Source organism: Eleutherodactylus coqui, chromosome 6 (genome assembly GCF_035609145.1).
Source record: "Eleutherodactylus coqui strain aEleCoq1 chromosome 6, aEleCoq1.hap1, whole genome shotgun sequence".
NCBI lineage: Eukaryota > Metazoa > Chordata > Amphibia > Anura > Eleutherodactylidae > Eleutherodactylus > Eleutherodactylus coqui.
The window spans coordinates 30,924,587-30,939,130 of NC_089842.1; the positions used below are offsets into that span (position 1 = coordinate 30,924,587).

Here is a 14,544-nt window from a genome sequence, read left to right on the forward strand (position 1 = left end):
CATTAGTACAAACCTCGCTAATGTGTGTTCTTTTTTTTTTCAACGTTTCCCGTTTCTTAATGATTTCCAGATGTGACAACCACTTAGATTATAGCGGAGACTTTCCATGCCAGGTGCATCTTATACTGTGGGTATAATGAGGGCATCACATGGCAAGAAGAAATGTGAGAATTCATGTTTTATCTATATATATAAAAATGCCTGTCTGTCTGTCCTTTATGCACTACTACACCATTCACCTTCCATGAAACCTTGGGAAGTTGTTGAGTACATATCATAGCACATTTATCCTACGATAGGTGGCGCGCGTTCGGGCATCGTCGACAGTTATGCTCCCCCGGATGTAGAACGTTGAATTTCCATCTCAAGCACGAAAAAAAAAGGCATTACGAGCAACGGGATGCGTGTTCAACTACAAAATGATGCAACCGCCGAACGTTTCGCAAAACAATTGCTGGATATTGGCAATGCTGAGGTAACATGAAAGCTGCGCTGATTGCTCCTGTTCCACAGCTGTGGCAGGGGAACTCTTCATCCCTGTGGGGAGTCCCCTTGTCACTGAATACTGTGGCAATGCTGTTAAAGTGCTCAGTGATGAGGGGACTCCCCACGGAGATGCAGAAATCCCTGGCAGTGGATCGTGATCTTCTCTGTATGTTGTCAGTGGGGCCACTGCTGCTGCCGCCAGCCCCATTGACCACAAGGTGAAACCCCTGGATGTGATGGCATTCAGGGGTTTCACATCCAAGGAATCCCCTACTGCAGCTGTCACAGCCACAGCAGGGGATAACGATGGGACTGCACTTTATGTTTGAATTTAGCCATCATGTGACCACACAAGCGGGAATTTAAAACCGCGCCTGCCTCTTCGGTCATGCGATTTCTTTACATGCGTTTTTTTTCTGAGGTGCAGTCTAAAAGGTTATATGAATAGCCCTTTATTGCCACAAAAAACAAAACAAAACACACACACACACAATGCCAGCATTTCAGTTTTCTGGTTATCTCATCTTCCAAAGAAAGTAGAATGAAAAGCGATCCAAAGATTTATGTGCCTCAAAATGGTACAAGTAAAAACTACAGTTCCGCAAAAAGAAAAAAATCCCCCATAGAAGTCCATCAATGGAAAAAATGAGTCAAAATTTGGTAACACAAAGCAAAATGTTTTTGACTTTTCTCATGCAAGCTGATTTCTCGCGGTTAGAGGTCGGCACCGCCCCTTTAACTTACCACCGATTAGGATTCGTTCAGTAACCGAGACACATTCTTCAGTGGGCACCGAACACTTCCGAAAAGTCCCCTGACAGGTCTTCATGTTTTCTCCCACACAATGCACACATGATATATTCATATCTAGAACCGACAGAAAAACCATACAGCTGAGAACAATATCACAGCTTGCACAAAGCACATTAACCCTTCTGCTGCCAGGGCCTCTGGACATTGTTATACTGTTATTTCAAAATAACCCAGCTTTCCCATCTCCAGCCAATCCAGCCTCTGGTTATTTAAAAGGATTGTCCAGTCAAAAATGACCATTTTAAAATTAGATACAAATGATTTAAAACAAGCAATACTTACCTTCTAGAGCCTCGGCAATCAAGCGCTGCAGCCCCGCGATTCTTCTGGTCTGTGTTCACAGCAGAAATTGGCCTTACAATCAGATGCCACGGCATCACCATTCTGAACTCCTGGCATCATGGTGCCCACGATGTGAATGCTGATGTCAGGAAAACAGGCGATGAAGCTGCAGTCTCTCATTGGCAGGCAGCGATCACCTGACTTCTGCTGTCAATACAGCATACCATTTAAGGAAATACATCTGTGCTTAGGCTCACTTTCATATAATACCATATGATATATTCTTACATAATATAGTCTTTGATTTTTTAGGTAGCACTTAAAAAAAAAGTCACTCTCCTGAACTTTACTGTTTGTTTAGGATCCCCCTGGCTAGTGTAGCTACCCCCCTGGCTAGTGTTAACTGGCTTAGTTATTTCTTTCCATCTGAAACTCCTGGCCTCTTTTTCCTCAGATGGTCATGTGATCTCAGTTCAGACCAGATCAGATCTACTTGGTGTTATGTGTTCATTTTTGAGTCAATTTCTCAGTCTGTGTGATGCTGCGACACAGGAGTTGTCTGCAGGGGGCATGGTCATTCCTATCACAGTTAGACCAGGCTCACATGGGCAAATTCCAATTGTAGAATCCGCAATTGGCGTCCACACGGAGGACCCGCAGCAATACATAGCCATTCAAAGACATGTACTTTTGCTCTTTCGCTCACACTTGCGGATAAGAATTGCATATTCCGTAAATGGAGGAATTTTGCTGGTTATGGCTTCCATTGAAGTTAATGGAGGCTTTCTGACCCACAGCCAATGCGCAATTAATTTTGCATATGGGCTGCGGGTGCCTGCATCATCACTTAGTGACGGTGCAGGAAATACAAACAATTCAAAAATAAAAAACTGCACTGCGCATGACTGACAGTGAGCCGCTGTGGTCATCCACAATAGGGATTATTCATGTACGTAGGGCTGCTGGCTGGGCTCACAGCCAGAATCCACTGCAGGCCTCCTGCATGTGGAATCCGGTCCGCCTGTGTGAGCTCGGCCTTACTGATGAGGATCACAAAAACTCCTTTCAAATAGCTACACTGTATATAAAAAGTCTAGGGGGGCTGAAGGACCAGCGGTGACGTCCCTGCTGTGGGAGGAGCCAATCTGTGTGTGTGATGTGTGGGGATCATAATGGATGTACCCTGTAGCAGAGTTGTGTGGCCCCAGAAGCACTGTATTTCCTAATAATTACTAGTTCTATATATTTGAGTGAGATTGATCGATTCTTGACGAGTCTGAGAGGGTGCAGCCAGTCCATGAAACATTACACCTTCCCAGGAGGACATGCAAATACATGGAATTAATGTAGGAAAAGAGTGGTTGTAGGCGCAATCCCTTTTCTTAAAGAGGCACGAGACGTGTTCCTAAGCTCGACTCTTCTGTTTTTATTAAGAATTAATACAGCATACGATATAGACACGTTTCGGGGCTGTTACGCCCCTTCCTCAGTATTTTAACTGAGGATACACAGCCAGCATTGGTCTGTTCTCTTTACAGAGGAGTGGAGCACATTTTATGGTACATTAAATAGTACCATTGAAAAATACAACTTGTCCAGCAAAAAACAACAAGCCCTCATACAGCTGCATTAATGGATAAATAAAAGAGGATATTTTGCAAGTGGGGAGGAAAGTCCGAAAAAAGGACCACACCTTTAAGATGTTAATAGTCCAGCCCCATATAGGTTGAAAGAAGTCTTGGAGTGAGTGCAGTGATTGATGTAAAAATAATTTTTATTTATTTGCAGGCCACCAATCCTTCTCTATTTTTATCCCTCTTCTACAAGTGTATTTTCAGCATTTTGTATTATTTTAACTTGGTTATGCAATTCACTTAGTTTTTTTCCTACATTTTATCCTCCCTTATTTTATGTCTTATTTTACATATTTTTATATTTTATACATTATGTTGTTATATACCTACGCTTGGTTATATATATATATATATATATATATATATATATATATATACACATACACACATAGCTGGTCCTTATTTAGAATTTGGTGCCCAGGAGCTAATGTACGTTCCCTTAAAAAAAACGCTACAGCGATCACACTCCCCTGTGCCCAAGCACATTTTCATGCACTCCTGTGGTTTTTCGCTCATAGTTGTGATCCAGTGAGTGCAAGCTGACGTCCGTATGTACGTCACTTCCAGTCTGAACTGCGCGCCAATTCAGAACGTCAGACATTGCCATGGGTGTCTATTTCCCATCTAAGAGTCTGTGTATATATATATATGACAGCATGACACTTTTTGTGAAAGTAGTAACCCCTGGTTATTGTAAACCTCTGGAACGCGTTGCAGTACCTGTTATTTGTTTGCTGTGGCATTTTTGCTATGAATGAACATTCCCTGAAGGGAAGCATTGTGCCTGGCTCACATCTTTAAAGGCTAGACTGCACATAAGGAGGCAATGGAGAAACTTCTTCCATCGCACTCCCTGGAAGTAAGTGCACCATTTCCATCTTCTTCACCATTACACTGTTGGAGGAGGTGGATGTCCCTGAGCGATGTCTGTTGCTTTTTCTCTTTTGCTTGATTTTCTTGCCACTGGATGCAGGTGTCTCTAGTGATCTGCGGGTTGGTGCCCTCCATTTATTGTGAATGTCCATGATGGTCGGGGAACCCCTCCACTCAATGGAGTTTGCTATATAAGCACACCTGACTTGCATGTGGTGGACTGTCCTAGAACCTGGGGTTGGACCACCACACTAGATGAGTTCCTGCTATGAGTCCCACTGTAATGGGTTGTTGTACCTGTACCCATCATTGGAGTCCTGTCCTTTTTTGGATTTTATTGCCCCGTTTTGATAAGGCGGAGATACCATGAATAGTAGTCTGTGGGAGGATGGTTAGTTATTGAAAATGACCCCACTGTCACTTGTTCTATTGCATTAATGATAGTCTTAAAGGAAGCTGTCTCAGAAAGACAACTGCCAGGGCTTGTGGACATAATAGAGGGTACCCTTCCTCTTAATCTGAATACGACCATCTAATACTACATTTCCTTTATGGTAGCTGCTGCAAAGGAAATGTCTGGATACAAAATTCACTTCACCCAGCAAACTTAGCCTTTTGATGCTGGGAGCCAGACCCATAAGGATCAAATGACTGCTACTGCGACTACAGTACTAAACTAGCTGTCTTTGAGGTGACAACCCCTTTAAATTAAAGAGATCTGTTGTTTTAATTAGGTCTCATTTTAAAGCATTCGCACAAAGGTCGTGATGATCCTCTATGCCTTTAAGATAGAATTTCCCCCATCAGTGCACTATAAAAATAACAGTGAAGTCTAAACATAGCATTGTAGTCATGTAGGAAGTCATCGACTTTCTATCATAAGCTCCTACTTGTGGCCAGTGTCACGAGATGGATATACACAGCCTGTACTCTGTGTATGTACATATATATTGCAAAACAGATGTGTTAGAAGATGATATTTGTAGAGTCTATGAAACTGGACCTCACTCAAAACAAAGGGACTGGAGTGCTCCATATATCATGAAGAGCAATTCAACACTGCTAGAAGATATTGACCACTGGAAATCTCCACCACATTTCATGAGAGAGAACACCATTTTAATGGGGCTTAATCTTGAGAGTTGAGACATAAATCTCAAAGCAGCACTGAAAGATGTTCGAATTTTAAAACATGTCTACTTTCTTCCTAAAATACCGTTGCACCAGTCCATGAGTTGTGTCTGGTACTGCCATAACTGTAGACTAGGAATGGCACTGCTTTGAGAAACATTGTCTTCAGTGGAGAACAAATGCCCCTACAAACAGTTAATCAGATCATAGGTAGTATCATGGTTGTCAACAATATGATGGGAACCATTGTAGAAAACCCATATTATTTACTGGGAACCATCTTCTAACTTAATGATATTGGGAAAAGCCAACATTTATGTGTGTCCTTGCCTTCTCAGACCTTTGTGGGTATCTCAAGATTCCCACTGTAAGAAGACCACCCTTTGAGTCTGGACGTTGTTACAGAGGAAAGGAAATAGACTAGTTAAAAGAAAATGTTCTCTAGAACCAGAATGTCTGGAAAGTGGGAGAAGGTTTTATGGGCCAACCACTCTAAATCTTGGAACCAAAAGTAATAGAAGGCTTTATGTCCAACATCAAGCCCATGAAAGACTTCCAACCATGTCTACAACCATCTGTTGAGAATGGTGGAGGATGTGGTCGAGGTTAGGGGACGAATAATAAGAGTCTCCGACTACGGTTTATGTATTGAATCAATTTAAGAAGAATCCTGAAAGTTTACCTTTTACCAACTGAGGGGATTACTTACTGTGTTACAAACGTGTCCTTCCTTAATTGTCTCGAAAATCGACATACAGATGTAGCCAAATTTAATCTGGGACTTAACACGTTAAGATAATTGTTCAGTGGCTTAACTTGTCAAAGTAAGCTATCTCATCACATCCAAGTTCAGCTTGGCTACATCTGTATCCTAAGATGTATGGCACAAGGTGTCAAAGAAACACAATAAAACAGGTAAGTCTGATGGATGCCTGGATGAATGCCATCCATCACCCACAGACTTCCATACTGGATGGTGAGAAATTGTATTGAAGTGGTATCATGACAAATTGCATAACGAAATTCAAGAAAAGTTAGGGGTGGACACAACTGTAGTTATTTGGTGTCTACTTGATAAGCATCAAAGCTCATGCATCTTTTGTGTGAAGCCTTAAGGCGGCATATAGAGCCTCTATGGTGCTGGAGTTGTAGACACTCCATGTGCCCCTGTATTTTGCAGCACCATGTTGTAGAGCTATTTCTATATGTTGGCATCATATGGAACATGTCTTAAGGTGCCCATAGACATTAGATAAGCTGAGCCTACTGATTTTGTAAGGACCAGCTGACTATCTACTGCATTTGGGGTTGTTTTGACTTTCTGTTGATGGCAAAAGTTGGAGGAAAGAAGTATTGGGCACTTTGGATTTTAACATGTCCAATACTTTGTTCCAGCAGGTGATAAGTTCCTACTAGACAATTCTGGCAACTTATATTTATCCCCACCTTGAAAACTCATGACAAGCTGATCATCCATACATTCAGGGAAGTTGGGAAGAATGTAAAGTGTTTATTCAGCTCTATATATGAAGCATACCTCCGTATGAAATCTGAGGCTTTTGGAGGCATACTGATTTCCATGGGTGCTATATTACGTTTCCAAAAAAACTCAGAACTTGTAGGCCATTTTTATGTTTGATGTATAAAAAGTGGCATAAATTATGTCAGAAATGTACGCAAGGTTGGACCTGGCACATATTTCTGAGTAGGGGCATGGGAGATGCTGAGATGTATCTAAGGCATAAAGAGGCATGTGCGTCTTCATGTATTTAGTGGCATCGTGCATCAAAAGAAACTATACTAAGACCAGCATTGGAAATGCTGTATAGTTTTATCCTCTATAGTTTTATCAGAAAAGTTCCAGTACAACTTGTCATTGAAATCCTTGGTCTTTCTATACTTAGGACCACCCACTGGACCACCATCAGTGATTGACAGCTATCTCTGTATAAACAGCCATGCAGGGAATCACTGATAGGACCGCCCACTGGACTCCTATCAGTGATTGACAGCCATCGCTGTATAAACAACCATACAGAGAATCACTGATAGGACCACCCACTGCACTCCCATAAGTGATTGACAGCCATCTCTGTATAAACAGCCATGCAGGGAATCACTAATAGAACCACCCACTGGACTCTCATCAGTGATTGACAGCTATCTCTGTATAAACAGCTATGCAGGAAATCCCTGATAGGACCGCCCACTGGACTCCTAAACATAGAGTAAGAAGGAATTTCAATGAAAAGTTATGCTGGAGCTTTTCTAGGGAAACTATATAACAGTCCGTTCAGCTCCTCCCACTCTATAACTTGTTACCTGCGGATTGGACTAAATATACAAATCACCAAAAATTGTGCCATTTTTTTGGTGTAGTTGTTGGCTTACAGTGCCACGTTTGGGCCTATACCCATCTCTATGAAGGAAATACCCCCTTGTCAGACACAGCTGAAAGAATGACATAAAGTCACTGTGGAACAAAGCCCACTTCACAGCTTTCTTGTGCAACTTGTGCCAGAAAGCTGTCGAATTTTCATATGTAAATAAGCCTTGGTGTATCTGTACAGAATCAATGGGGCTCATTTACTGTTAAAATCAAAATAGTTTTCTGGGGCAAATTGTGCCCGAAAGCCAAAATAGTTTTCTGGGGCAAATTGTGCCCGAAAGCCATCAGATATGCTTTGCGCCATATTTACATCGCTAATCGGAAGGAAACCATTGTAAATCATTGCTTTCCTAATCTGCTTTTCTTAATAATTATCGTATCAGGTGAAAATCGCGCAATGCTCTCTCCCGTGTGAAACCACCCTTAGCCCTCTTTCTCATGGCCTTAGGCATTTTTAAGTGGGCCCGTTCAGACAGCACAGGCCCGGCACATATACACCGAGGCCGCAATGCCGTTGCCTCCCCTTCCCTCCCGCTCGCCGGCTTACCTCCTCTCTCCTTTCCTCCGGCTGATTGCAATGGTAGTGGTCGGAACAGGGGTGGGGCTAAGCATCAGCCCCTCCCCACCCCTTGTCCGCAGCCAGCAACGTCTCGCCTCCTTTCATTGCAAACAGCTGGAGGGGAGGAGAGAGGAGGAGAGAAGACAGAGGGAGTTTAGCAGTCTTCCGTCTTCCCTTCTCCAGCCGCTGTTATTGGCTCCCATAGGAGCCCATGCAGTGGCCGATTTATTCCGGCCCAAAAGATAGTTCCAGGACTATCTTTCCGGCCCAGCGTGAAAGCGCTCGGCGCTATATTGGCCGGCCGGGCGCTTTTATGCTGTGGGAATACGGCCATGTGATCTGTAGATTGGAATCGCACGAAAGTTAGACATGCTGTTTTTTTTTTAATCTTACACTATCATTGCAAGCGAAAAAAGCTTAGTATTAGTAATTCAGCCCCAGTGCTCTAATACATATTAATATCTTTCTGCCCACTCATTGAGTCATCTATGTACTGCTCCTTAATAATAAGTGGTAGTTAAAGCCACAGTCATCATCGGATAAGTAACTGCGCCATTTTACCCATTACCATATATGACATCACTTCATGTACAGTTGTAGCCAACGTTAACTTGACGTTTAACACATTACAATAGCTAAACTACAATGTAGCACAATGCACCAGTCATGTTAACGATTGCTACATCTGTGTCTCCTACTAGAAGGGGGGCTTCATATGGGTGTATTTGGCACATATTCGAGTGTGTACAATTTGCGTGTGCAATACGCAGTGAATAAAATCCATTGATTTCAATGGGTTCATTCACATTTCCGTTTTTTTGTGAGCGCATTTCACATGTGACAAAAAAACAGGGCATGCACTACTTTTGCGCTCACCAAAGGTCCCCATAGAAGCCTGTGGTGAATGCGCAAATGCGCATGCAATAATCTGCAGAAAGAACACATCTGGAACTCATTTGACTAAATAACCCTTAAATTTGGGGCGTGGCTGTGTCCCGCGCACAAAAAACTTGGCTTGCATGCGGAAAAAATACAGTAAAACACGTAAAAAAGACTCTTAATGGCGCAAATATGTTGTGCTGAGGCATACGCAATCACTCATACGAATCTGCATCCACATCATTGGAAATGTAGTTAGTTCAGTTATCCACTCTGGGATGTGATTTTTGTAGTTTCCCAAAAGTTTATGAAAAATTAAAAAATATGGTCATTAGTTTTAATTATTTTACAATAGAAATATGAAAAGTATAAAAATATATCATGTGAATAATGCAATATATATATATATATGGGTGTATATATGTGATACGGATATGATGTACTTATATGCTATATTATATGTATGATATAATAGGAGTACGACACTATATATATATACATATATGCTTCACTAATGAATTACTAAAGGAAACACATTCAATAAAAGCATTTCAAAGAAGAAAAACTCTCCAACTGCTGAGAAGAAGAAAATGCAACTCTAGTGAATGCAGAAATAGGTGAAGTCATAACTCTCCTGGGGTTTCCTGCATCCGTGTGGGTGTAACAGGTCACCTGCCTGAATGATCCTACCTGCAGCCCTGATGCCGGAGAGGATGCAGATGAGCAGCAGCCAGGAGCTTTCCATGACTCTGAACTTCCTTGAGGATGCTGTGATAACAAGTAGTTTACGGTGCCGCCTGTTGAGACTTACTTTATAACAGGGCGTTGGCTTCATAAGATTATGCCATAAAAACACGTAGGGGAGGGGATAGATAAAATGGAAATGGCTGAGAGCAGGACAGTAAAAGCTTCACTATTACATCAGACATGATTGAACTATCAGGGAATGGGATGTGTGGTGACTGCGAGCAACAGCTGGATCATAATGTTATTATGGATGAGGGATCACCAGCCGCTCAACAAAAGGCAGAACGCAAGAATTTAACCTGAATATTGTTACATTTTACAAGCATCAAACATAATCATATTATATTGTTATTACCACATATAATATTAGTTTATGCTCCAATACCGTGTAACTGCATTACATGACTACTGAGTTACATCCTGTATTATACTCCAGAGCTGTACTCACTATTCTGCTGGTGCAGTCACTGTGTACATACATTACTTATCCTGTACTGATCCTGAGTTACATCCAGCATTATACTCCAAAGCTGCACTCACTATTCTGCTGGTGGAGTCACTGTGTACATACATTACTTATCCTGTACTGATCCTGAGTTACATCCTATATTGTACTCCAGAGCTGCACTCACTATTCTGCTGGTGCAGTCACTGTGTACATACATTACTTATCCTGTACTGATCCTGAGTTACATCCAGCATTATACTCCAAAGCTGCACTCACCATTCTGCTGGTGGAGTCACTGTGTACATACATTACTTATCCTGTACTGATCCTGAGTTACATCATGTATTATACTCCAGAGCTGCACTCACTATTCTGCTGGTGGAGGCACCGTGTACATACATTACTGTTAAGAAAATTGTAGATCAATGTATCAGTTAATTATTCTATATTGCATTGTAGACTAGAAATATATAGCATGATACTAGTATAAGTAGTGAAGGGGTTAAATGAAACCCACCTATAGGCCTGCATGTCTTCTGAGGAAGACAGATTAGAGATAAGACAGTTTAATGACCAGGCATGTATGCATGTTTATAGATAGTCTATCCCGTTTCCTGTGTACACTAAGAGACCCCCTCCCTTGCATTCCTTTTCCCTGAATTCATAACGGTTTTATTGTATGTAATAGATACACCTTAGGAGGTGTAACTTATGTTAATTATTTTTGTTTTAGCCTATCATGAATTCTTATTCATCTTGGAGGTATATACTTTTCCTGTGATGTCATTTATGCTTCGAACACCTTAGAATAAATTAGAAATCATCTGATATCGCACAGGCTGGTGTGATTTGTATTTCTCCTGGGCCCAGACTTCTGCACGAGATCTGGGATCATCTTCTCTTTGATAAACACATAAATTCTCCTTACAATTACTTATCCTATGTTACATTCTGTATTATACTCCAGAGCTGCACTTACTATTCTGCTGGTGGAGTCATTGTGTACATACATTATCATAGAATCATATAATGGTATAGTTGGAAGGGACCACCAGGGTCATCGTGTCCAACCCCCTGCTCAGTGCAGGATTCACGTGGTAACCTGTTCTACTCATTGATCACCCTCACTGTCAAATTTTTTTTTTCTAATATCCAATTTGTGTCTCCTCCCTTTCAGTTTTATCCCATTGCTTATTTTCTTTCCTCGTGCAAATGAGAATAGGGCTGATCCCTCTGCACTGTGACAACATTACCTATCCTGTACTGATTCTGAGTTACATCTGGTATTACACTCCAGAGCTGCACTCACTATTCTGCGGCTGGAGTCACTGTGTGCATACATTACTTATCCTGTAGTGATCCTGAGTTACATCCTGTATTATACTCCAGAGCTGTACTCACTATTCTGCTGGTGGAGTCACCGTGTACATACATTACTTATCCTGTAGTGATCCTGAGTTACATCCTGTATTATACTCCAGAGCTGTACTCACTATTCTGCTGGTGGAGTCACTGTGTACATACATTACTTATACTGTACTGATCCTGAGTTACATCCTGTATTATACTCCAGAGCTGCACTGAATATACTCCTGGTGTAGGGAAAAGCACTGCCTGTTCTCTCGCTCACAGAGGAGTGGCCTACAGCCGCTCTGTCAATGTGGCTTAGCACTGCCCCCTTCGACCCAGCAGGGAGGGAGATCGAGGAGAGGTTGGTACTTACCAACACCGGTCCCAAAAGCGCTTACAAGAGCTCTTTTTTCACTCCATCGGTGGGGTGACAGCGGGGAATAAAGGTCACAATTCAGGTGCATGCCAGTGCATGTTGGAACCGCCGAGTGGTGCCATGTTGGCTGAAAAGCCAGGGGGTTCTGCCTTAGATGATTTACTGGGACACGGCTAGTGCACCACCACTACGAAGGTCCAGCTCTTCGGTGGGAGAAGTGAGATTGCCAAGCCTGCCCACCGGAGTGTGTTGACTGTGTCCGCTGGTGGAAACTAAGTTGTCTGACCTACCTGTTGGAAATGGTTAGTGATGGCAGCGAGGTGTGTTGGGGCGTGCTAGGTCATGCAGGGTGTGATTTGGGGACCTGGAAACAAGTCATCCCTGTAGTCTGCCTCCATGTGCCATACATCACAGGTTGGTGACAGCCGGATCCCCAAACTGCCATTCACTGTCCAAACCAAAGGGGAAGTCACTTTAAAGCGGCGTTGCCTTTGGAACCTTCTCTTGTTTTTTAGAAGGAGGAGACTGAGGGTTGGGGGTCTTACAATCAGCAGAACTACAATGCAAAGGCAAATTTACAGTCAGTGGAAGATGTATTAGAGGGTGTGAACCATAAACTTATAGACACAGCTGACCTTAGTTACATGCAACTCATGTGGTCACGCAGGGTGCAAGTCACAAGCTTGTAGGGAGGAGCACCAGGCGGATGTAGGCTGGGGTTGATTGCCTCCCCTTGGATCTGCCCAACCAGATGATCTTCCTCCATGTGGCAGCATCTTATGGAGCTACAAGAATCCTCCTCCTGGCTCTGTGTCCATCCCTTTGATGTTCTGAGGCACCATTGTCAGCAGATCAGCGTCCCCATAGCACAATAGTGTAGTTCTGCTACTGTACTTATGTTATGTGATTGGTTCTGGGGCTGTATTTTAGTTATGAGCTTGGTTCTGGTATTGTATCTATGAGCGAAGCATGTTTCTGGTGCTGTATTTATGTTATGAGCTTAGTTCTGGAATTTGTATCTATGTACTTGCATTGGTTCATGCTGTATTTATGTGCTTGGTTCTGGTATTATATCTATATACTGAGGTTGATGTGTGCTGTATTTATCTTATGAGCTTGGTTCTAGTGTTTTATCTATGTACTAGCCTTGGTTATGGCTAACTAAACTCCTCTTACTCACCAAGGCTGGTAGTTATCCCGCGGCCTCCTGAGATTAGATAAGTTTAATGGAGACGGATGATACCTCTCGGCCTCCCCCATTCCTATCGGCGTAGGCCAGACTACTTGCAGACAGACTGGCTAGACGCAGACTAGTCTCCTGGCAGACTGCTCTCTTCAACAACCACCCAACTCACTCTCTCACTGACTGACTGACTTACTGTGCAAGCATTAATATCAAGCATGGTCAGGTGACCACAGACTCACAACACAAAAAGGATACATTTCCAGACAGAGACAGCTCATGCAGAAATTAACTCTTTCAGTGCTGCAGAGGTGCACTATACATACTTCATGCACACAGAAGTTGTAAACAATACAAAAGCACAAGACAAATATGAAAGACAATCTGAAGTGGCCTATGGCTGCCTGTCCATGGGCGTTGCGGTATCCCGCGGCCGATCTCCGCCGCAGTAGCTGCCGCCTTGGAGCAGGATCCTGTAGATGGATCTCCGCGGTCAGCCTATCCGACAGATAGGCTGACCATGGAGAACCGTGGCAATTCGCAGTATGTTGCGATTTGCCAGCCGCTCGTGGACAGGGGGGCTGCGCTTTCCATAGCAACGCTATGGAAAGCGTGCATGGCGTTCCCCGCGGTCGGATTATCGCCGCGGGGAAAGCAATCTAAAAACGCATGTGGACAGGCAGCCTGTAGGTCTGGGCCGCTACACAAGGAACTATATGCCTGCAACCACATACCTGGACCATTGCATGAGGTGGAGCGTGCAGACATGGAGACAGAAGTGGTAATGGCAATGATACAAATAGCCAAAAATAGAGCACCAGGCATAGATAACATACCAGCAGAGCTATTGCTGCCAGTTCCAGTGGAAACAATCACAGCGCTGTGGCCGGCAGTATGGGCATCCACACAGTGGCCACAGAACTGGAAAAGTTCTGTCTTCATCCCTCTACCAAAGAAAGGCGACTCTCAGAATTGCTCCAACTACCGAACAATAGACCTCATTCCGCATGCAAGCAAGATCCTTCTCAAAATCATACAGAAAAGACTGAGCTCAGTAGTTGAGACAGTGAGGACCTGGCACCCGCAACCATAATGCAAACCTGCGATGGACCATGGAAAAAGCTCGAGAATACCAGAAGAATATCTACATGTGCTTCATCGACTACATCAAGGCCTTTGGCTGCGTCGGCCATGACAAGCTATGGCACGCCCTACAAGAGCTGGCCGTATCGGCACATCTAGTCAAGCTAATAAAATCCTTTTATACCAATCAAGAAGCTGCTGTAAGAACACGGTATGGAGACACAGATTGTTTGGGATCGGCAAAGGTGGCTGACTGCATCCTCTCACACTTCTTGTTTGCGGAAGTGATTATGCGGAATATAGACCTAGAC

The 14,544-nt window shown here is 43.1% G+C and overlaps 1 protein-coding gene across 2 annotated transcripts in view; it reads right to left on the reverse strand.

Annotated features, from left to right (window-relative positions):
- The window catches only part of LOC136632002 (phospholipase A2 inhibitor and Ly6/PLAUR domain-containing protein-like), a 69,291-nt gene that overhangs the window by 20,474 nt on the left and 34,273 nt on the right, over positions 1-14,544 (reverse strand). Inside the window, exons 1-2 of one of the 2 annotated variants that reach the window (XM_066606532.1) lie at positions 9,737-9,881; positions 1,231-1,353 (exon numbers count right to left, since the gene is read on the reverse strand). In XM_066606532.1, coding sequence (XP_066462629.1) covers positions 1,231-1,353; positions 9,737-9,881 — 268 coding nt within the window. Of the gene's footprint in view, positions 1-1,230; positions 1,354-9,736; positions 9,882-14,544 lie in introns of those variants that run through there. The other variant, XM_066606534.1, reaches the window with a different exon arrangement.